The following is a 22,465-nucleotide window of genomic DNA, read 5'->3' as shown; positions in this document are numbered from 1 at the left end:
TTTTAAGGGTTGAGTTTGAGGGTTCTATTCTTTGCCTTAACCCCAACCTTTAAATCTATCATTTGACATCTCACAATTTATGACTACAAGAACACAATCAACCTCAAACAAACTATCAAATGACAATCATTGATGCATGGTTTAATAGTTTACATCACAAAATCATCATCTTCCCCCTCTCATCGGCACCATCACCAAAAAGTTGCACTTCGGCGCCATCTCCTAGACCACATTCGGGCTCCATCAAGCATCTCCATAGGCGCCGGCGGAGTCGTCCACACCGTCATCGCCACAACTACTCATCGGAGTGTCACCTCGAAAAGTAGAGGACGCACCACGGAACATCCTATTCCTCTCCGCGATGTCCTCCTTGTAGTCCTTCCACCATTGCAATTGGTCTTGATCCATGTCCTTCTTGGACATCATCATGTGCTCCTTCTCTTCCACCATGAGTTCCTTCCATACCTTTGCCTCTTTGAGCTTGATCATCCTCTCCTCCAAGTCGGCCTTGTGCTTTGCTTCTTCACGTTTTGCTTCAACTTGTGCAAGCTTGACCTCTTTCTTCTTCTTCTCGATGATAAGAAGCTTCGTCTCCAATGTCTTCGTTGTCAATTCCTCTCTTGCCTTCATCATGTGCTCCATCTTCTCCCTTAGGCTTGACGCCTCTCCTTCCATCTTCACCCTTAGCTTGCGCTTCTTGTTTCCCTCGGGCTTGCCCAAGTTCCTCTCCTCCTCATCTTCACTATCATCCATCCTAAGCATTGCCGACTTCTTGGGTGCGGTCTCTTGATCCCTCAACTTTCACTTGTCAAAGGTTTGAAGAATTGCCCAAGCATGCCTAAATGGGAATGGCTTGCCCTTGGAAGCGGCCATCTCCTTGTACCTCATGCCGGCAATTGTCTTCTATCAACCACACATAATGACATAAGAACCCACCAATAGCATAGTACACACACATAATCAAAATAATGAAGAGATATGTACTCACATAGTCACTCTCCACGGTTCCACTAGGTGGTGCATCCCTCACTTGGTCCATGGCCGCACTCCAACGAGCACAAGCGGGCTTCATCAACTCCCATCGGCCTTGAAGCGACCGGTAAGTGCGAGAGATGAACCCACTATTCTTCGGCTTGATCCTACAATAGGTGTCCTCGATCCTTTGCCAATACCGTTTACCGGTTTGATCGGTGTTGGTGCTTGCATCCATCCCCACAGCTGCCCAAGCACGAACCAAGAGGATATCTTCCGCCTCGGTGTAGTTTGTCGACCACGCGTGTGGGCGGGAAGCGGCGGTGAATGCCTCCTCCCCTATCTCGGCAACCTCCTCCTCGTCATCCCCGTCATCCTCCTCATCTTCCTCATCTTCCTCCAAGTCGTCACCAACCCTAAAGGGGTCTAGAGCCGGAGCTCCGAGGTCCACCTCCGCGTTTTGGAGGAGGTCCATGAATGACGATGGGGTTGCCATTTCCTCGAACACCTCGTGTGCAGCGGGAGGAGGTTCGGCGACGGCGGCGGGCGGGGCCGCGGACTTCTTCTGCGCTGTGGGCTTCTTCCGCGGCTTGTTCACGGCCGGGGACGAGCCGGCGACCTTGGAGGCCGCCCCTCGCGGCCCATGTGAGGCCGCCTTCGGCCGGCTCTTCTTGGGGGCGGGCGCAGCGGCGGGGGCGGGGCGGGCGCGGCGGCGGTGACGGGGCCGGGGCGGGAGCCTGGGAGGCGGGGCGAGGCCCGCCCGCCGCCACTTGGCCCCGACGTGGGTCGCCGCCACCACGTCGGCCACGGTCGGGGCGGGGGCGGGGGCAGGGGCGGGGGCGGGGCCCGAGTCGGGCGCGTCGGCAGGCGGCGCGGGCGCGGTGGCGGGCAGGGGCGCGGCGGCAGCGGAGGCCTCCATGGCCGGCGCGGGGCGAGACGGCGGGAGGAGGCGGCGGGAGGAGCCGGGGAGGCGGGATGAAACTTCCCTCCCGCGTGAAAAGAAAGAGGAGTGCGAGTTGGAGGGAGTTTTTCCTCTCAACGCTCACTTCTATATGTTGGGAAACGGTTTGAGGGTTGAACCTCTAATTTTTTTTACGGGTTTGAGGGTTTAGAGGTTCTAGTCTACGACTTTTTTTTACGAAAACTGTAAAAAAAAGTTATTTTTAGGGGTTCGAGAGCTCTACTAGATCTGCTCTTAGCACATAGATGTGAGTGTCCTAATATCCACAATCAGCCCTCCAAGCAGAAAAAAAACATAATTAAGAACAAAATTAATAGAAAAAATAAGCAGTGTAAAAATGATTCACTTCTGCTTTGGTTCACCCTCCCTAAAGATATCAACGATAGAGATCTCTCCGAACCCAGCACCTGTACCCTTAGAACAAGGGCGCTAACGACCTGGACCACTTTCTTGTTGTGTCTAGTTGCCTTCTTTTTCCTCTTTAAATATGACACAGCGTCAGCCTGTTTTTCTTTTGGTTTGTCTTTGTCCACTTTTTCTTATGCTTCTTTTTCTCTTTCTTTTTATTTCTTTATTTTATTTTATTTTTAAAAATTTAAGAACTATTTAAAATCATGAACTTTTTTTAAAATCTACGAACTTTTCAAAATCATCAACATTTTCTTAAAATCATGAACTTTGTTTTCAAAACCATGAACTTTTTACCAAATTCGTGTACTGTTTTTCACATTCACGAACTATTTTCAATTTTTACGAACTTTTTTAAGCCAGGAACTTTTGTCAAATCTGTGAACATTTTTTTTTACAAATTTGATAAACTTTTTTCAAATCCGCATACGATTGGGCCAGCCCAATAGGCACCCGATGGGAGCGTTAGGGTCACCTTTTACATTTCAAGGAATTTTTTTTCCCAAAACAAATCATGAACAAATGTTCAAAACGTGTGAATCTTTTAAAAATGTCACAAACAATTTTTTGAATGGTATGAAGTATTCTACTAATAATACGAACATTGCTTCATATTTTCATTGACATTTTTGTAAAATGTCATGAAATATTTTAAACAAGATTTTTGAAAAATATGATTTTTTGTTAAGTGATATGAAATATTTTTAAAATTAAGTGAACGTACCCTTTCTTAATGAAAGCGAGGATGTATTTGTTTTTAAATTACGTCACCCGTGCCAAGCGCGGCATGCGGCGTGTGTAGTGTGTACATACCGTCCTAGGCCGGCCTGTTATATTTTCCCCTCTTCTGTAAGATCTTTAGAAAAACGAGTGGCCGACGGGATTCGAATCCAACGCCTGTACACTTAGTACAAGCAAGGTAACCAACTCGACTACTTTCCTGTTATTGTTTTTCCTCTTCTTCGAATATAACACTAACAAACACAAGCATGTTTGGTTTTTGTTTTTGTTTCTGTTTGTCTGCTTTTTCTTCTGTTTTGAATTTTCTCTTTCTTTTTATTTTTCACTTATTTTGTATTTACAAATTTGTGAATAATTTTCAAGTCATGAACTTTTCCTTAAATCTATGAACTTTTCAAATTGGCGAAGATTTTCTTAAATTCGTAACCTTTGTATTCAAATGCATGAACTGTTTCCAAATTTGTGAACCTATTTTGAAGTCCATGAACTCTTTCCATTTCTTATGAATTTACTTTTAAAAACAATGATTTTTTTATCAACTTCATGAACATTTTTTTCAAAATTGATGAACTTTTCTAAAATAGGCGAACACTTAGGCCGGCCCAACAGACGCCTTACGAAAGCTGTGCGATCGCCTAGTTGGGCCAAGGCCTAAGCTTTTCTTTTTCTTTAATTCATTTCTCTCATTTTTGAAATTTATTATTATTTTGAAACATGTTCAAAATATTTGAAATATTTTTTGGAATACAATAAAATGTTCTTGTTTTTAAATATTTTTTACAAATTTACAAACTGTTCATAAAATTCAGAAATGGTTGTATTTCACAAAACTTGATAAACTTTAAAAAAGGGTACGTAGTTTGCAATATGCATTTAACATCAATTGTTGGAATTTTTTTAATAATTTTGGAAAAAATGTTAAAGCTTTTAAAATTATAAAAATTTATCATACATAATTTAAATTTTAAAAATTAAAGAAGGATTCAAATTAGGAAAAACTACATACTCACGGATGCACCCATCTACCTAGTCTGGCACACTCTTCTAAACTTGTGGATTTTTGGACTATGGATAAATGACCTCAACTTTTTGCAGCTTGACACGAACATACGAGGCATCCATGCCACCTTTGAACAAATTTGGATACCATATGCAAGTTGGGCCACGTCCACCCATTTATAGGCCATTTTTTCCGAGAAAGCTCCAAAAACTACAAAAATTGTTGAAATTTGAATTTTTTTCGCGTGATGCCTTGAATTGGTCGTGCAAGCAGCACAACGGTGCGAAGCCGGCCACGCACACCACCATCAATGCAGCTTGATTCAGCGCCTGATGTGGGGCGACGGCCTTTCGACTCCGCATCCGCCGTCGCCACCACCGGCTCTCATAGCCGGCGGCGGCTGTGACAAATTCCCCCGCCAAGACGCGGCCTACATCGTCTTCACCATTGAGGGTGACGACAAGCATAGCGAGTGCAGGCACACGCAGAAGGTGAATGCCATCGTTCCACCTATCCCCCAATTCATGCACTGCTCCGAATGGTCCATCACCTAGGGCCGTGACGAGCACCCGGCCGTGATGCCCACGCTGGGCGGCTACACACTCATCCTCGACCTCACCTTCGCCTCCGAGAGGCTCACCTGCCACTTTTCTCTATGTCTATCAGTGCGCGTGCCTAATACCGCATCCGGATGCCGTCGGCGCTCATCGGCCCCTAACCACACGAGATAAGCCACTTTCAAATGTTGTTTGAGCGCCATGATTTTAGAAATATTTTGAACACTTTTGGCATATGTAACTTTAACATGAAATGTATCGTGCATATTGTCACGGTTGTTGACAAATATAAATTCATGTTGCACGTTGCCATCTCATAAATTGAGACCATACTTTGCGAACAATTCATTAAAAGTGTTTCATCTAGTTCGTTCAACTTCTCGGATGCGTGCATGGGCTGTGTATAGCGTGGTGTACGCTGTACGCGGCCGGCCGTTGCTGTACTCCATGTATGATTTTTTTTTGAACATTAGTACAGACACAAGTACTCATATACATGCGCATACACTCATCCCTATGAATGTACACACGCACACTTTACCCCTATGAGCACCTTCAAAAGACTGAGCCGGCATATCATCTTGAAATTTACAAAGTCACCGTAGGCACCTCGTCATCGACGGAAGCGTCTCCTCTCACTTAATGCGCATCGTCGAAAATCCTAAAATAAATCCAAAAATAAATACGAGTATCAGGATTTGACCCCTGTTTGTAACTGATGTACGCGGGCATTTGTGTACACGGGCGGGCGATGCTATAGTACCGTCTGCGAGCTGCGTGGTGCTTGTAGTTGCATATGCCCCAATCGATGGATGAGAGAAGAGTATTTCGATAATAAAGTATGAAAAAATGGCGAGCACAACAATGATTTATCCTTCAAACCAAACAAAATATGAGATAACATCACCCTGTAACCAAACGGAAAATATGGCTATCCCTAGCCAGCTGGATGGGGATACCCATAACCACCCGAGCATCTCACTCTAAGCAAACGCATCCTTAGTGAACTAAGAACTTACTATATATACACGTAAAATATGCTGTTAAGTTAAAGTTTATCATGGTTTACATGCATAGATCTACGTAGGCATTGTGAATCTTCGTACAAATCAATGCACCACACCGTAATGGAGAACAAGTTTGCAACAAGCTAGCCTATGAAATTTATCATGAAACAACTTCACAGAAATAGATCAGATACAAAGTGAACCTCTCATATGTAAATCATGAGGTCGATGACATTGACACGGTGTAGAAGTGGAACATTTGTACGTATCCAGAAATTAAATGCGTGAAAAAAAAGTGGAACGAAACTCAATCAGAAGGTCCGCCACCGCCCCTCAGCTCCGCCCCGCCCGGCTCCGTCCGCCACCGCCCTGGCCGCACGCCGTCGCCGCTCCACCGCTCTCACCGCTCTCCGATGGCGCCGAAGAAGACACCGAAGGGCAATTCGGGCTTCTTTGACATGAGACAGAAGCCCTCCGGTAACTTCAGAGTGGAGTTCTCCGACGCCGGGAGGCGTTGGTGGTTCGGCACGTACCCCTCCGCCCACGAGGCCGCGCGTGCCTACGGTGTGGCAGTGTGGCGTGCCGAGAGGCCTTGGGAGCACCTCAACTTCCCATAGATCGAGAGTCGGGCGGAAGCGGAGATGCTTGTGCCATAGGGCATCAAGATGAAGGAGATCCCGACGAAGAAGAAGCCGTCGGTTGTCGTCAGTGCCGGCGAGACCGACGAGGAGGCGATGGCGAGGTTTGCTCGGGAGCATTCGGAGTACGTCCAGGCCGAGCTGGAGTACTACTGGAACTGTGAGGTGGAGCAGGAGAAGAAGGGGGCGAAGAAGGAGGACGAGGCCGGTCCCTCGACGGTGATCCCCATCGAGTCCTCTTCCTAGGAGGACCGGGCAGACTTCTCAGAGGAGGAGGAGGAGGGGTGCGGTGATCCGGAGAAGGAGGAGTTCTGGGCGCAGTTCCGCAGCTCCGACGATGAGGAGTAGTTTATATAGTAGTTTGAATAAGTACTAGTTGAAGTTCATGTATGAAACTATGTTGAATTTGATGTTTGAACTATGTTGAATGGACTAGTAGTTTGTCGTTTTAAGAAATTTACATCTTCATTTTGGACCATCTATTGGAGTTGCTCTTTTGGACCATCAATTTGACCATCTATTGGAGTTGAGTTTTTTTCGGAGCTCCAAAACGCACTTTTTGGCGGTCCAAATTTCATATCTCCGGGTTTGCACGCCAAATTTTTGATCATCTATTGAAGATGCTTTTATAACTTAAGATGTTGCAGAAATTTTGTGTAGGAAACAATCGACACAAAAATAAGATTTTTTGAATTACAGCCATTAAAAGAACAAAATAAGAAAGGATATTTCAGGACAAATACTTGTTAGATTTTGATCCAGTAACGTGGATGTCTTAAATAAAAAAGAGACCGTGATCGCTAATTAATTTTACATGGAGGTGACTAACGTTATATTTGACCACAGAATTGCTAGCTAATTTATTTGTGACCCGTAGGCTCTAAAATTATAAACTTTGATGGTTTGACCGCTGGCCTGGTCAAAGTTCTGTCACTAATGACATGTGATGGTTTTGGGCACAAACCAGTCAAAACAAAAAATAAAATAAGACAGAACATTATGGGTGAAGTCTTTTCCTATGACCCATAATGGTTTTGTCTTAATTATGGGTCAAAGGAGAAAATAAAATAAGAGAGAGAAAACAAAATAAGACAGAACGTGTGATTGTTTTGCGCACAAACCATTCAAGATAATCTTGTCAGAAAGTTCAATGATTGGCATGACATGGACTATAGATGTGGACCCCTCAAAATGCTAAGGACACACATTGACTCAAGCTCAATACTCTACATTTTCATTTTAGTGATCCAAGATCACATTGAGTCGAAAAGTCAATACTATTAAAAGGGGATGAGGTGTTGCTTAATGGCTTGCTTGCTCAAAATGCTTAGTGATATGCTCCAAAAGCTCTCAACCACTTTCTCATATCCACATGTCCCAAACCGAAAGTCAAACTCGTCCCCACCGATTTGATCTACCCGGCGCCACCGAGTTCATTTGCATAGCCATAGCCAGAAACCCTAATCAGTTTGGTCTCACCGATAGGGATCTCGGTCTCACCGAGATGGAATTGCAAACTCTCTGTTTCCCTTAGTAACGTTTCGGTGATACGATCATGCCTAACACTAATGTTGTTGAAGAAAAGAAAAGCTACGATGGGAAGGAACAACTAATTAGTGAAACTTGTGCGCGTGCCAATTCTATGCAAGAGATGAGCCGTGACTCTAGTCCAAAGCTACATGGCACGTCTACAAGTTCGCATGCATCAAGTCCTTTTATGGATACAACAAGTGGGCTCAGCCTGAGATTGGTCACAAGATGTGCTATAGGGAGATCAAGCCAAGACAGAAATAATTTGATTTGCATTAGAGTTATGGGACATATTTCCTGGTTTGGGAAGGAGAATATTACGTGCCATGCAAGTGTAAAAATTCATGCAAGGATCACAGATTGGTTTGAAGTGCACACGGTGCAAACAAGGTTCTTGTTTTTATTCCTGCCACGTAGGAAAAATATTTACCATGCAATAAGATTACTAGGTACGTGGTGTGCTTTGTCCTTGAAAGATGCCGGCTGGGGTCCACCTGCAAATCACACGAGAAGGCCAGCAACCATCCAAATAAAGAGTCCTAGTCCATCGTTTGTAAAGATTATACTGCTAAATTATAAAGCATATAATCTATTATTTAAATATAGTGTCCAGGTATCTAATTACTTGTCGGTTTGGTTAGGACGGCTTGCTTTTCAAGCCAAGTTAGATGGTCGTTTAGAATATAAAGAGCAACTATGCGTTGATGTAAAGGGAGGTTATATTTTATGAATAAACACGATGTGTTTTTAGGGTAAATACCCGTATCGAGTTTTGGGGGAAGCTGTCTAAAAATCCCTAAGTTTCGAGGAAGCTTTAGAAAACCTCTTTGTTGCGATTTCTCTTCATGAAAATTGTTTTGTGCGTGAGTACCATCGTCGAGATTGGTTTTCTCGTGCTGGACCGTAAGGTTCAATCCCTCTACTTCACGTACATCGCGTGCGCGGGCGAGAGGTTACTGCTGCTGAAGGTGGAGTGTCGTGAAAGGTCGGGCTGCAACAACAGATCGGATCTCGCCATCGAGGTTCGGTCTACATCAGGTGGTATTCAGAGCAAGGTTGTTCACGACACTACAGAGGAGATGAGTGGATTATCATGGAAGCTAAGCTATGGATTTCAATTGGAGGAGGAAGGCCGTTGGGCAGGAATTTTTCATACCCGTGTGGTGGTGAGAGAGAGATCATGTGCCATGACAATGGATCACATGAATTTGATCAACGCCGCAAGCATCGAGATGGTGGAGAAGTTGGAACTACCTATGACACAACGTCCGCAACCATACTCGTTCCGTTGGGGTCATGAAGTGCTTACTATCACACACCAAAGCAAGGTACCGATTTTATTGGTAACATATTTTTATGAGGTTTTGTGCGATGTGATTCCGGCACCAATGATTTCGTGCCACTTATTGTTGGGCGAGCCATGGTACAAAGAGCAGGATGTTGCATATGATTTTCGCACACACAAATATACCGTCAAGATGGGTAAGAATTGCAGCCTCGTGCCCATGGATGAGGAGCGTTTTATTGCTTGGAGGAAAGACCATCAGAAAAATATAAAAGAAGAGGAAGATGCAAAAAAGAACATGGTCGAAGCTACTGATATTTGTGTGGCCACCGTTCAGTCTACAAATATTGCTGAAGAGAAAGACTTGAAACCGAGGACGGATTCGTTTCAAGGAGGGGAGGATGATACGATCATGCCTAACACTAATGTTGTTGAAGAAAAGAAAAGCTACGATGGGAAGGAACAACTAATTAGTGAAACTTGTGCGCGTGCCAATTCTATGCAAGAGATGAGCCGTGACTCTAGTCCAAAGCTACATGGCACGTCTACAAGTTCGCATGCACCAAGTCATTTTATGGATACAACAAGTGGGCTCAGCCTGAGATTGGTCACAAGATGTGCTATAGGGAGATCAAGCCAAGACAGAAATAATTTGATTTGCATTAGAGTTATGGGACATGTTTCCTGGTTTGGGAAGGAGAATATTACGTGCCATGCAAGTGTAAAAATTCATGCAAGGATCACGGATTGGTTTGAAGTGCACACGGTGCAAACAAGGTTCTTGTTTTTATTCCTGCCACGTAGGAAAAATATTTACCATGCAATAAGATTACTAGGTACGTGGTGTGCTTTGTCCTTGAAAGATGCCGGCTGGGGTCCACCTGCAAATCACACGAGAAGGCCAGCAACCATCCAAATAAAGAGTCCTAGTCCATTGTTTGTAAAGATTATACTGCTAAATTATAAAGCATATAATCTATTATTTAAATATAGTGTCCAGGTATCTAATTACTTGTCGGTTTGGTTAGGACGGCTTGCTTTTCAAGCCATGTTAGATGGTCGTTTAGAATATAAAGAGCAACTATGCGTTGATGTAAAGGGAGGTTATATTTTATGAATAAAGACGATGTGTTTTTAGGGTAAATACCCGTATCGAGTTTTGGGGGAAGCTGTCTAAAAATTCCTAAGTTTTGAGGAAGCTTTAGAAAACCTCTTTGTTGCGATTTCTCTTCATGGAAATTGTTTTGTGCGTGAGTACCATCGTCGAGATTGGTTTTCTCGTGCTGGACCGTAAGGTTCAATCCCTCTACTTCACGTACATCGCGTGCGCGCGCGAGAGGTTACTGCTGCTGAAGGTGGAGTGTCGTGAAAGGTTGGGCTGCAACAACAGATCGGATCTCGCCATCAAGGTTCGGTCTACATCATTCGGTCTAACCGAGATGAGCGATCGATCCCACCGAGTTTGCAATGCAAACTCTCTGTTTCCTTTTCGTAATGTTTCGGTCTCACCGAAATGAGTGATCGGTCCCACCGAGTTTGCCTGACCAACTCTTTATTTGCCTATTACAGAAATCGGTCTCACTGAGTTCATGTGATCGGTCTCAACGAGATTACGTTATGCCCTAACCCTAATGAAATCGGTCCCACCGAGTTTGTTACATGATGAACCGCATCCGGCATAATTCTCTATCACCGATCCATTGCCTACGAGCTTTCCATATGTTGTTCTTTGCTTATTTACTTTTCCGTTGCTATTGCTATCATCACTACAAAATACCAAAAACATTACTTTTACTACTGTTACCTTTTGCTACCGTTATCACTACTATCATACTACTTTGCTACTAAACACTTTTGCTGCAGATACTAAGTTTCCAGATGTGGTTGAATTGACAACTCAGCTGCTAATACTTGAGAATATTCTTTGGCTCCCCTTATGTCGAATCAATAAATTTGGGTTGAATACTCTACCCTCGAAAACTGTTGCGATCCCCTATACTTGTGGGTTATCATGCTTCAAATGATAGTCTCCCCAACACTCAACTCTCTCTCACAGATTTGGATATGGTGGAAAGATGATTTGAGTGGAAAGCAACTTTGGGAAGGCTAGAGATCAAGATTCTTGTGGTTGGATTGGAATGTCTTGGTCTCAACACATGAGTTGGTGGTTCTCTCTCAGGAAATGAGTAGTGGAAGTGTAGGCACGTTCTGATGGCTCTCTCCATTAATGGAGGATGGGTGGAGAGGTATATATAGCCTCCACACAAAATCTAACTGTTACACATAATTTACCAATCTCTGTGGGACCGAATACTGAAACTCGGTCAGACCGATTTAGTTTAAAATGTGAACGTTAGGCTTTTTGGTGGGACCGACATGTCAACTCGGTGGGACCGATTTCATTAGGGTTAGGGCATAACGTAATCTCAATGAGACCAATCACATGAACTCAGTGAGACCGATTTCTGTAAGGCAAACAAAGAGTTGGTCGGGCAAACTCGATGGGACCGATCACTCATTTCGGTGAGACCGAAATGTTACGAAAAGGAAACAGAGGGTTTGCATTGCGAACTCGGTGGGACAGATCGCTCATCTCGGTTAGACCGAAACTTTACGAAGGGAAACCGAGAGTTTGCAATCCCATCTCGGTGAGACTGAGATTCCTATCGGTGAGACCGAACTGATTAGGGTTCCTGGCTATGGCTATGTCAAATGAACTCGGTGGCGTCGGATAGATCAAATCGGTGGGGCCTAGTTTGACTTTTGGTTTGGGACATATGTGGATATGAGAAAGTGGTTGAGGGCTTTTGGAGCATATCACTAAGCATTTTGAGCAAGCAAGCCATTAAGCAACACCTCATCCCCTTTTAATAGTATTGACTTTTCCTATGGACTCAATGTGATCTTGGATCACTAAAATGAAAATGTAGAGTCTTGAGCTTGAGCCAATGTGTGTCCTTAGTATTTTGAGGGGTCCACATCTATAGTCCATGTCATGCCAATCGTTAAACTTTCTGACAAGATTATCTTGAATGGTTTGTGCGCAAAACCATCACATGTTCTGTCTTATTTTATTTTCTCTCTCTTATTTTATTCTCTCCTTTGACCCATAATTAAGACAAAACCATTATGGGTCATAGGAAAAGACTTTGACCCATAATGTTCTCTCTTATTTTGTTTTTTGTTTTGACTGGTTTGTGCGCAAAACCATCACATGTCATTAGTGACAGAACTTTTACCAGGCCAGCGGTCAAACCATCAAAGTTTATAATTTTAGAGCGTACGGGTCACAAATAAATTAGCTAGCAATTCTGTGGTCAAATATAACGTTAGTCACCTCCATGTAAAATTAATTAGCGATCACGGTCTCTTTTTTATTTAAGACATCCACGTTACAGGATCAAAATCTAACAAGTATTTGTCCTGAAATATCCTTTCTTATTTTGTTCTTTTAATGGTTGTAATTCAATAAAAATATTATCTTTGTGTTGGTTGTTTCCTACGCAAAATTTCTGCAACATCATAAGTTATAAAAGCATCTTCAATAGATGGTCCAAAATTTGGCGGTTCAAAACCGGAAATGTAAAATTTGGACCGCCAAAAAGTGCATTTTGGAGCTCCGAAAAAAGCTCAACTCCAACAGATAGTCAAATTGATGGTCCAAAAGAGCAACTCCAAAGATGGTCCAAAATGAAGATGTAAATTTCTTTAAACGACAAACTACTAGTCCATTCAACATAGTTCAAACATCAAATTCAACATAGTTTGATACATGAACTTCAACTACTACTTAGTCAAACTACTAGATAAACTACTCCTCATTGTCGGTGCTGCGCCCAGAACTCCTCCTTCTCCAGGTCGTCGCACCCCTCCTCCTCCTCCTCTGAGAAGTCTGCCCCCTTCTACTCATGCTCCGCCTCACACTTCCAGTAGTACTCCAGCTCGGCCTGGACGTACTCCGGATGCTCCCGAGCAAACCTCGCCATCGCCTCCTCGTCGGTCTCGCCGGCACTGACGACAACCAACGGCTTCTTCGTCGTCTTCTTCTTCGTCGGGATCTCCTTCATCTTGATGCCCTGCGGAATAAGCATCTCCGCTTCCGCCGGACTCTCGATCTCTGGGAAGTTGAGGTGCTCCTGAGGCGTCTCGGCACGCCACACCGCCACGTTGTAGGCACGCGCAGCCTCGTGGGCGGAGGGGTACGTGCCGATCCACCAACGCCTCCCGGTGTCGGAGAACTCCACTCTGAAGTTACCGGAGGGCTTCTGCCTCACGCCCAAGAAGCCCGAATTTCCCTTCGGCGTCTTCTTCGGCGCCATCGGAGAGTGGTGAGAGCGGTGGAGCGGCGGCGGCGTGCGGCCGGGGCGGTGGCGGACGGAGCCAGGCGGGGCGGAGCTGAGGGGCGGTGGCGGACCTTCTGATTGAGTTTCGTTCCACTTTTTTTCACGCATTTAATTTCTGGATACGTACAAATGTTACACTTCTACACCGTGTCAGTGTCATCGACCTCATGATTTACATATGTGAGGTTCACTTTGTATCTGATCTATTTTTGTGAAGTTGTTTCATGATAAATTTCATAGGCTAGCTTGTTGCAAACTTGTTCTCCATTACGGTGTGGTGCATTGATTTGTCCGAATCCTATATACATAAGAAATTGATCCCCACTATCCTATTTAGGATGGTCCTCTTACCTCCCCTTTTCACATGAGAGATAAAAGTTCATAATAGATCTGAGCAATTTATTTGATTAAATAGTGATCTGATCAACTCTTACCTTCTTACCTCTCATGTGAAACAAAAGAGTAAGAGGGAGCATCTTAAAATTACTCAGCAAGCAAACAATCACTGATGTCGATGAAAGCACGAACATAGAAAAAGTAGTATCTTGCCTCTGCCTAGATCCACCCAAAATACAGTCGGCAACCACATGTTGGTAGCATGTTACGAAAAGTATCTTGGCTCTGCCCCTGTTACAACATCCATGAATCGAAACTGCTTCGATTTCCGCGCATGTTAGGACTACTTCCAAATATATACAAGCCCCCTTGAATTTCAAGTAAAGGAAAACCTGAAGTATTCCCTAGGCTTTGAGACTCAAGGGTCAAAGTTGTCTAATTTCAAAGTCTAGGAAAAGAAACGTACAACCAATAGTTGTTGTAGGTGTGGCGGTGGGCGACCGGTTAATTTTCTTCCGGCCTTTTAATTGAGATAAAAGCGACTGTTGAACTAGTAGAGTGAGCTGGCAATAGGGGCGTTGCTAGGAGGTGGTGTGGTCAGTCATGGGGTCTCATGAATCATGACCACACCTAGCGCATCTGAAAAGAAATTAAGAGTAGTTAAGAGTATATCAATGAAAATTAGCAAACATCCACCAAAGATTAATGCACGACCACCCAGGGAAAAGTATCTTGGCTCCGTCCCTATTGGCAGCATCGATCAATCGAGCCTGATTCCATTTTCGGCCATGTTGGGATGTATAGAGTAGAGAGCCATGTGGTTATTTGACATATCCGAGATAGGCAGGCCTCAGTTGTCATAATTGCCTGATCTTAGTATTTAGTGTTTTCTGTTAATATTTAGCATTGCGTTTGATGCTTTTTGTGTGATGACACAAAAGTGGTGGTTTGATGCACTCCCCTTTTTAAATTAGGATTGAAGTGATTATCGAACTAGCTGGGTGCGTTGGCAACAAGGGCGCAACTAGGGGATGGTCAGGGTGATCAGTCATGGAGTCTCTTGACCACACCTAGCCCATCTGCAAACGAATAAGGAATGGTAAAAGTGTACCAATGAAAATAGCAAGGCAAATTTTAGCAATGGTCCTCTCACCTCCCCTTTTTGCATGAGAGATAAAAGTTCATAATAGATCTGAGCAATTTATTTGATTAAATAGTGATCTGATCAACTCTTACCTCTTACCTCTCATGTGAAAAAAAGAGTAAGAGGGAGCATCTTAAAATTACTCAGCAAGCAAAAAGTCACTGAAGTCGATGAAAGCACGAACACAGAAAAAGTAGTATCTTGCCTCTTCCTAAATCCACCCAAAATACAGTCAGCGACCACATGTTGGTAGCATGTTGCGAAAAGCATCTTGGCTCCGCCCCTGTTGGCAGCTTCCATGAATCGATGAAAGCACGAACACAGAAAAAGTAGTATCTTGCCTCTTCCTAAATCCACTCAAAATACAGTCAGCGACCACATGTTGGTAGCATGTTGCGAAAAGCATCTTGGCTCCGCCCCTGTTGGCAGCTTCCATGAATCGAGACTGCTTCGATTTCCGCGCATGTTAGGACTGCTTCCAAATATATATAAGCCCCCTTGAATTTCAAGTAAAGGAAAACCTGAAGTATTCCCTAGGCTTTGAGACTTAAGGGTCAAAGTTGTCTAATTTCAAAGTCTAGGAAAAGAAACCTACAACGAATAGTTGTTGTAGGTGTGGCGGTGGGCGACCGGTTAATTTTCTTCCCGCATTTTAGTCGAGATAAAAGTGACTATTGAACTAGTAGAGTGAGCTGGCAATAGGGGCGTTGCTATGAGGTGGTGTGGTCAGTCATGGGGTCTCATGAGTCATAACCACACCTAGCGCATCTGGAAAGAAATTAAGAGTAGTTAAGAGTATATCGATGAAAATCAGCAAACATCCACCGAAGATTAACGCACGACCACCCAGGGAAAAGTATCTTGGCTTCGTCCCAGTTGGCAGCTTCGATCAATTGGGCCTGATTCCATTTTCGGCCATGTTGGGATGTATAGAGTAGAGAGCCAGGTGGTTATTTGACATATCCCAGATAGGCATGCCTCAGTTGTCATAATTGCCTCAACTTAGCATTTAGTGTTTTATGTTAGTATTTAGCATTGTGTTTCGTGTTTTTTGTGTGATGACACAAAAGTGGTGGTTTGATGCATTTCCCTTTTTAAATTAGGATTGAAGTGATTGTCGAACTAGCTGGGTGAGTTGGCAACAAGGGCACAACTAGGGGGTGGTCAGGATGATCAGTCATGGAGTCTCGTGACCACACCTAGCCCATCAATAAACGAATAAGGAATAGCAAAAGTGCACCAATGAAAATAGCAAGGCAAATTTTAGCAATGGTCCTCTTACCTCCCCTTTTCACATGAGAAATAAAAGTTCATAATAGATCTGAGCAATTTATTTGATTAAATAATGATCTGATCAATTCTTACCTTCTTACCTCTCACGTGAAAAAAAGAATAAAAGGGAGCATCTTAAAATTACTTAGCAAGCAAACAATCACTGAGATCAATGAAAGCACGAACACAGAAAAAGTACTTCCTCCATTTCAAAATATAGTGCGCCCGCGCTTCCCGAGGTCCAACTTTGATCATAAATTTAACCAACGAGACCAACTGCGGCGGGAGAACAAATTATATAATTGAAAACTTATTTTGAATACGAATTCACTGATATAATTTTTGCTCCCGCCGCAATCGATCTTGGTAGTTAAATTTATGGTCAAAGTTGAAGCACGGAGATAAAAGAAGCACTACATTGTGGAATGGAGGGAGTAGTATCTTGCCTTTGCCTAGATCCACCCAAATACAGTCGGCAGCCATACTTTGGTAGCATGTTGCGAAAAGTATCTTGGCTCCGCCCCTGTTGGCAGCATCCATGAATCGAGACTGCTTCGATTTCCGCGCATGTTAGGATTATGAGAGCAGAGAGCCAGGTGGTTATTAGCAGGTACTCCCTCCCACCACTGTTTGTCTATTCTATGATAGCGTTGGCCAGTGTGCAGCACCGGCCGAACGTACGTTGAGGCGTTCACAGAGACCGGCTAAGAGTATATGAATGAAAATCAGCAACCATCCACCAGAGACGTAAGCGACCCCCAAACAAAAGTATCTTGGCTCCACCCTAATGTCAATCGAGCCTGATTCGATTTCCTCCCATGTTGGGATGCAGAGAGCCAGGTGCTTATTTGCATGCACTCCCACCACTGTTGGTCTCTTCGATGATAGATCCGGCAACTGTGCAGCGGCCGGACGTACGGCCGGCAATGGTTAACGGCCACCATGCACGTGCGCTCGTATCCAGTCCTTCTTTGAAGCATGGGGATGTGGGCCAAATTAATTTGCCACACAATATGGCTTTGAATTAAGTCTAGTCATAGTGGCAGTAAATTAGATAGTACCATAGCGCATTCTAAGACTATCCACAGTGAGAGTAATATAGGTGGTAACATCACACTTATCTAGGCAAAATAGATGATGTGACATGTAATTAATGAAGAAAGAGAGACATGTGGTAACATAGCTAGTTACTGTAACATCACACATATCAAAAAAAGATGAGTCTACAACGTAATAAATAAAGTGATGCATGACACAACACAAATGTTACTACCCACTGTGGAGATAGTAACGTAGACTAGTAACATATGCATGTTACTACTCTAAGTTACTCCCCATTTGCTTATGTGGCATGTAGTTAATGAGGCGACAGGTGTTTAGAGTAACATAATATGTTACTGTAACATAGCGCTTCCCGAGAAAGCATGAGTCTACAAGCTAATAATTGAAGCCATCTATGATATTACTATTATGTTACTTTGCACTATGAAGATAGTAATTTAGACTAGTGTCATATGCATGACACTAGTATAAGTTACTCCCCACTATGACCAGTCTAATGGATTTAGAACAGTACCTATTGTACGTGGTTGGCTCTCACACTAGTAGAAAAGGGGGCAAAGGTCCAGGCCGGGTCAGCCCATTAGTCCCGATTCAGTCCAGAACCAGGACCAATGGGGGCATTGGACCCGGTTCATGAGCCCAGGGGGCCGGCCGGGCCACGTGGGCCATTGGTCCCGGTTCGTCTAGACCTTTTGGTCCCGGTTGGTGGGACGAACCGGGACCAATGGGCCTCGCTCCTGGCCCACCACCATTGGTCCCGGTTGGTGGCTTGAACCGGGACCAAAGGCTCCCCTTTAGTACCGGTTCATGCCACCAACCGGGACCAATGAGGTGCCTATATATACCCCCTCGCGTAAGAGCAGAGCACACTGCTCTGTTTTTTCTGGCCGAGAGGGAGAGGGCTTGGTGGTGCTCTAGCTCACCTCCTATGCACACAAGGTGTTCGATGGAATGCCCGAGCCACACTACTTAAGCTTTCTCCTCCTCAAGCTCGACCTCCAAGCTCCATTTTCCTCAATATTTGTCTAGGTTTAGCGGTCCGTCACGCCCCGTCCCCGTCTTCACCGCCGTCGATCACCCGCGCCGAGCTCATGCCGGCACCACCGTGGTGAGCCTCTTGTTCTTATCTTCTTTCTGAAAGGAAAAAATATTCTTACTTGTATGTTTACATAGATACTTGTATTATTTTCTTACTTTTATTATTGCATCTTATATAGTGCGATGGTTTTGGTATCCGCCCCCGTCGGCCCTCGTCCTGTCTATGATTCGGATGTGGTATATATATATATTATCTTTATAACTATTGGTTCATTTATTGTTTATGAAAATTATGCCGACCAACGTGACATAGATTTTATTTATCTAGGATGTATGTGAACCGGAAATTCCAACCAACCCTATTGTCGAGAGGTTAAATTTAGTTGAAGAAGAAAATAATTTCTTGAAGTAAAAAATAAAAAAATTGAGGAGGAGAAGATGATATTGGAGTTGCATGTTGCGGATGTCGTCGATGATCACAAGATCAAGATGGATGCAATGCGCTTGAAGATTAGAAAGATTAGAAAATATGCCATTCATACCGAGGCTTGGTATCATTATGCCGTTGGATCAATTGTTACCTTGGTTGCGATTATGATCGCATTTGTTTTCGCATTGAAATGTTTTACATAGTTTCAATGTATGGTTTAATTAATTAGATGCTCTGGAGAGCTATATGTTGTTAGATGAGAACTATGTATGTACTTTGGTTTTAATGTGATGATGAACTTCTATTTGGACACTTAATTATATATAATGCACGCAGATGAACCGGCAATGGATGTACGGTGACAGACACACCTCCGAGTACATTAAGGGCATGCATGAGTTTCTCGATGCGGCAGAGGCAAACAAGCAGAATGGTTTTATATGTTGTCCATGCACTGAATGTGGGAATACGATGTCTTACTCTAACCGGAAAATCCTTCACTCCCACCTGCTTTACAAGGGTTTCATGCCACACTATAATGTTTGGACGAGACACGGAGAAATAGGGGTTATGATGGAAGACGGCGAAGAAGAAGAGTACGATGACAACTATGTGCCCCCTGAATACGGTGATGCTGCAACGGGGGGAGCTAGTGAAGATCAAGAGGAACCAGACGATGTGCCCAATGATGCTGCAACGGGTGAAGCTGCTGAAGATTAAGAGGAACCAGACAATGTGCCCGATGATGATGATCTCCGCCGGATCATTGTCGATGCAAGGACGCAATGCGAAAGTCAAAAGGAGAAGTTGAAATTCGATCGCATGTTAGAGGATCACAAAAAAGGGTTGTACCCCAATTGCGAATATGGCAACACAAAGCTCGGTACCGTACTGGAATTGCTGCAGTGGAAGACAGAGAATGTTGTGCCTGACAAAGGATTTGAGAAGCTACTAAAAATATTGAAGAAGAAGCTTCCAAAGGATAACGAATTGCCCGACAGTACATACGCAGCAGCGAAGGTCGTATGCCCTCTAGGATTGGAGGTGGAGAAGATACATGCATGCCCTAATGACTGCATCCTCTACCACGGTGCATACAAGGATTTGAATGCATGCCCGGTATGCGGCGCATTGCGGTATAAGATCAGACGAGATGACCCTGGTGATGTTGACGGCGAGCCCCCCAGGAAGAGGGTTCCTGCGAAGGTGATGTGGTATGCTCCTATAATACCACGGTTGAAACGTCTGTTCAGAAACGAGAACATGCTAAGTTGATGCGATGGCACAGTGAGGACCGTAAGAAATACGGGAAGTTGAGAGCACCCGCTGATGGGTCGCAGTGGAGAAAAATCGAGAAAAAGTACTGAGATGAGTTTGCAAAGGACCCAAGGAACGTATGGTTTGCTTTAAGCGCGGATGGCATTAATCCTTTCGCGGAGCAGAGCAGCAATCACAGCACCTGGCCCGTGACTCTATGTATGTATAACCTTCCTCCTTGGATGTGCATCAAGCGGAAGTTCATTATGATGCCAGTTCTCATCCAAGGCCCTAAGCAACCCGGCGACGACATTGATGTGTACCTAAGGCCATTAGTTGAAGAACTTTTACAGCTGTGGAATGGAAACGGTGTACGTACGTGAGATGAGCACAGACAGGAGGAATTTAACCTAAAGACGTTGTTGTTCATGACCATCAACAATCGGCCCGCTCTCAGTAACCTTTCAGGACAGACAAACAAAGGATACCATGCATGCACACACTATTTAGATGACACTGTAAGTATATACCTGGACAAATGCAGGAAGAATGTGTACCTGGGCCATCGTCGATTTCTTCCGACCAACCATCAATGTCGAAAGAAAGGCAAGCATTTCAAAGGCGAGGCAGGTCACCGGAAGAAGCCTGCCATGCGTACAGGTGATCACGTACTTGCTATGGTCAATGATTTGCACGTAATCTTTGGAAAGGGTCCCGGCGCACTAGCTGTCCCGAATGACGCTGAGGGATACGCACCCATGTGGAAGAAGAAATCTATATTTTGGGACCTACCCTACTAGAAAGACCTAGAGGTCCGCTCTTCAATCGACGTGATGCACGTGATGAAGAACCTTTGCGTGAACCTGCTAGGCTTCTTGGGCGTGTATGGAAAGACAAAAGATACACCTGAGGCACGGGAGGACCTACAACGTTTGCACGAAAAAGATGGCATGCCTCCGAAGCAGTATGAAGGTCCTGCCAGCTACGCTCTTACGAAAGAAGAGAAATAAATCTTCTTTGAATGCCTGCTCAGTATGAAGGTCCCGACTGGCTTCTCGTCGAATATAAAGGGAATAATAAATATGCCAGAGAAAAAGTTCCAGAACCTAAAGTCTCATGACTGCCACGTGATTATGACGCAACTTCTTCCGGTTGCATTGAGGGGGCTTCTACCGGAAAACGTCTGATTAGCCATTGTGAAGCTATGTGCATTCCTCAATGCAATCTCTCAGAAGGTGATCGATCCAGAAATCGTACCAAGGCTAAGGAGTGATGTGGTGCAATGTCTTGTCAGTTTTGAGCTGGTGTTCCCACCATCCTTCTTCAATATCATGACGCGCGTCCTAGTTCATCTAGTCGATGAGATTGTCATTCTGGGGCCCGTATTTCTACACAATATGTTCCCCTTTGAGAGGTTCATGGGATTCCTAAAGAAATATGTCCGTAACCGCACTAGGCCAGAAGGAAGCATCTCCATGGGCCATGAAACAGAGGATGCCATCGGGTTTTGTGTTGACTTCATTCCTGGCCTTAAGAAGATAGGTCTTTCTAAATCGTGGTATGAGGGGAGACTGACTGGAAAAGGCATTCTTGGAAATGACTCAATAATATGCAGGGACGGATATTCTTGGTCTCAAGCACACTACACAGTTCTACAGAACTCTACCTTGGTGACCCCGTATGTCGATGAACACAAGAACAGTCTGCGCTCCAAACACCCGAAGCAGTGCGACGACTGGATTACATGTGAACACATCAGGACTTTCAGCAGTTGGTTGGAAAAACGTCTCAGAGGTGACAACACTATTTGTGATGAGCTGTACTTGTTGTCCACGAGACCATCTTTGACTGTATTGACTTAGAAAGGATACGAGATAAATAAGAATACATTTTACACGATCGCCCAAGATCAAAAGAGCACCAACCAAAACAGCGGTGTCCGCTTTGATGCAGCAACCGAGAGGGGAAAGGACACATATTATGGTTACATAGTGGACATATGGGAACTTGACTACGGACATGATTTTAAGGTCCCTTTGTTTAAGTGCAAATGGGTCAATCTGTCAGGAGGCGGGGTACAGGTAGACCCACAGTACGGAATGACAACAGTGGATCTGAAAAATCTTGGGTACACTGACGAACCGTTCGTCCTAGCCAATGATGTGGCACAGGTTATCTATGTGAAGGACATGTCTACCAAACCGATAAAAAGAAAAGATAAGGAAGCGAATACATCATACGATGAGCGAAAGCGCCACATAGTTCTTTCAGGAAAAAGGGACATTCTGGGAGTGGAAGGCAAGGCAGACATGTCTGAAGATTATGAAAAGTTTCATGAAATTCCTCCCTTCAATGTCAAGGCTGACCCAAGAATCACTACTAGGGAAAAGCCTATACACAGAATTTTACCAGTAGCGCTGTACAAAATCAAGCGCTGCTGCTACTTAGTAGCAGCGCGCGTAAATAAACCGCGCTATTGCTACG

General features: G+C 44.3%; 1 protein-coding gene and 2 pseudogenes across 1 annotated transcript; 1 reads left to right on the top strand and 2 right to left on the bottom strand.

Moving 5' to 3' along the window:
• Nucleotides 1–243: 243 nt before the first annotated feature.
• On the bottom strand, nucleotides 244–1,447 carry LOC147982537 (uncharacterized; annotated as a pseudogene).
• A 4,612-nt stretch (nucleotides 1,448–6,059) lies between these two features.
• LOC147982536 (uncharacterized) lies at nucleotides 6,060–6,632 on the top strand (annotated as a pseudogene).
• A 6,369-nt stretch (nucleotides 6,633–13,001) lies between these two features.
• LOC147982535 (ethylene-responsive transcription factor 1-like) lies at nucleotides 13,002–13,550 on the bottom strand. Its single transcript, XM_087516328.1, has one exon. It carries the CDS (start codon nucleotides 13,548–13,550, stop codon nucleotides 13,002–13,004), a length of 549 nt encoding a protein of 182 aa, XP_087372454.1.
• Nucleotides 13,551–22,465: the final 8,915 nt, after the last annotated feature.

The sequence above is a fragment of the Triticum urartu genome, chromosome 3A (assembly GCF_056163025.1).
Source record: "Triticum urartu cultivar PI428250 chromosome 3A, HENAU_Tu73, whole genome shotgun sequence".
Taxonomy (NCBI): domain Eukaryota; kingdom Viridiplantae; phylum Streptophyta; class Magnoliopsida; order Poales; family Poaceae; genus Triticum; species Triticum urartu.
This window is presented reverse-complemented; position numbering and strand designations above follow the sequence as displayed.

Coding starts and splice junctions, on each gene's coding strand:
- LOC147982535 (XM_087516328.1), bottom strand. CDS start 13,550: ATGCGTGAAAAAAAGTGGAACGAAACTCAATCAGAAGGTCCGCCACCG.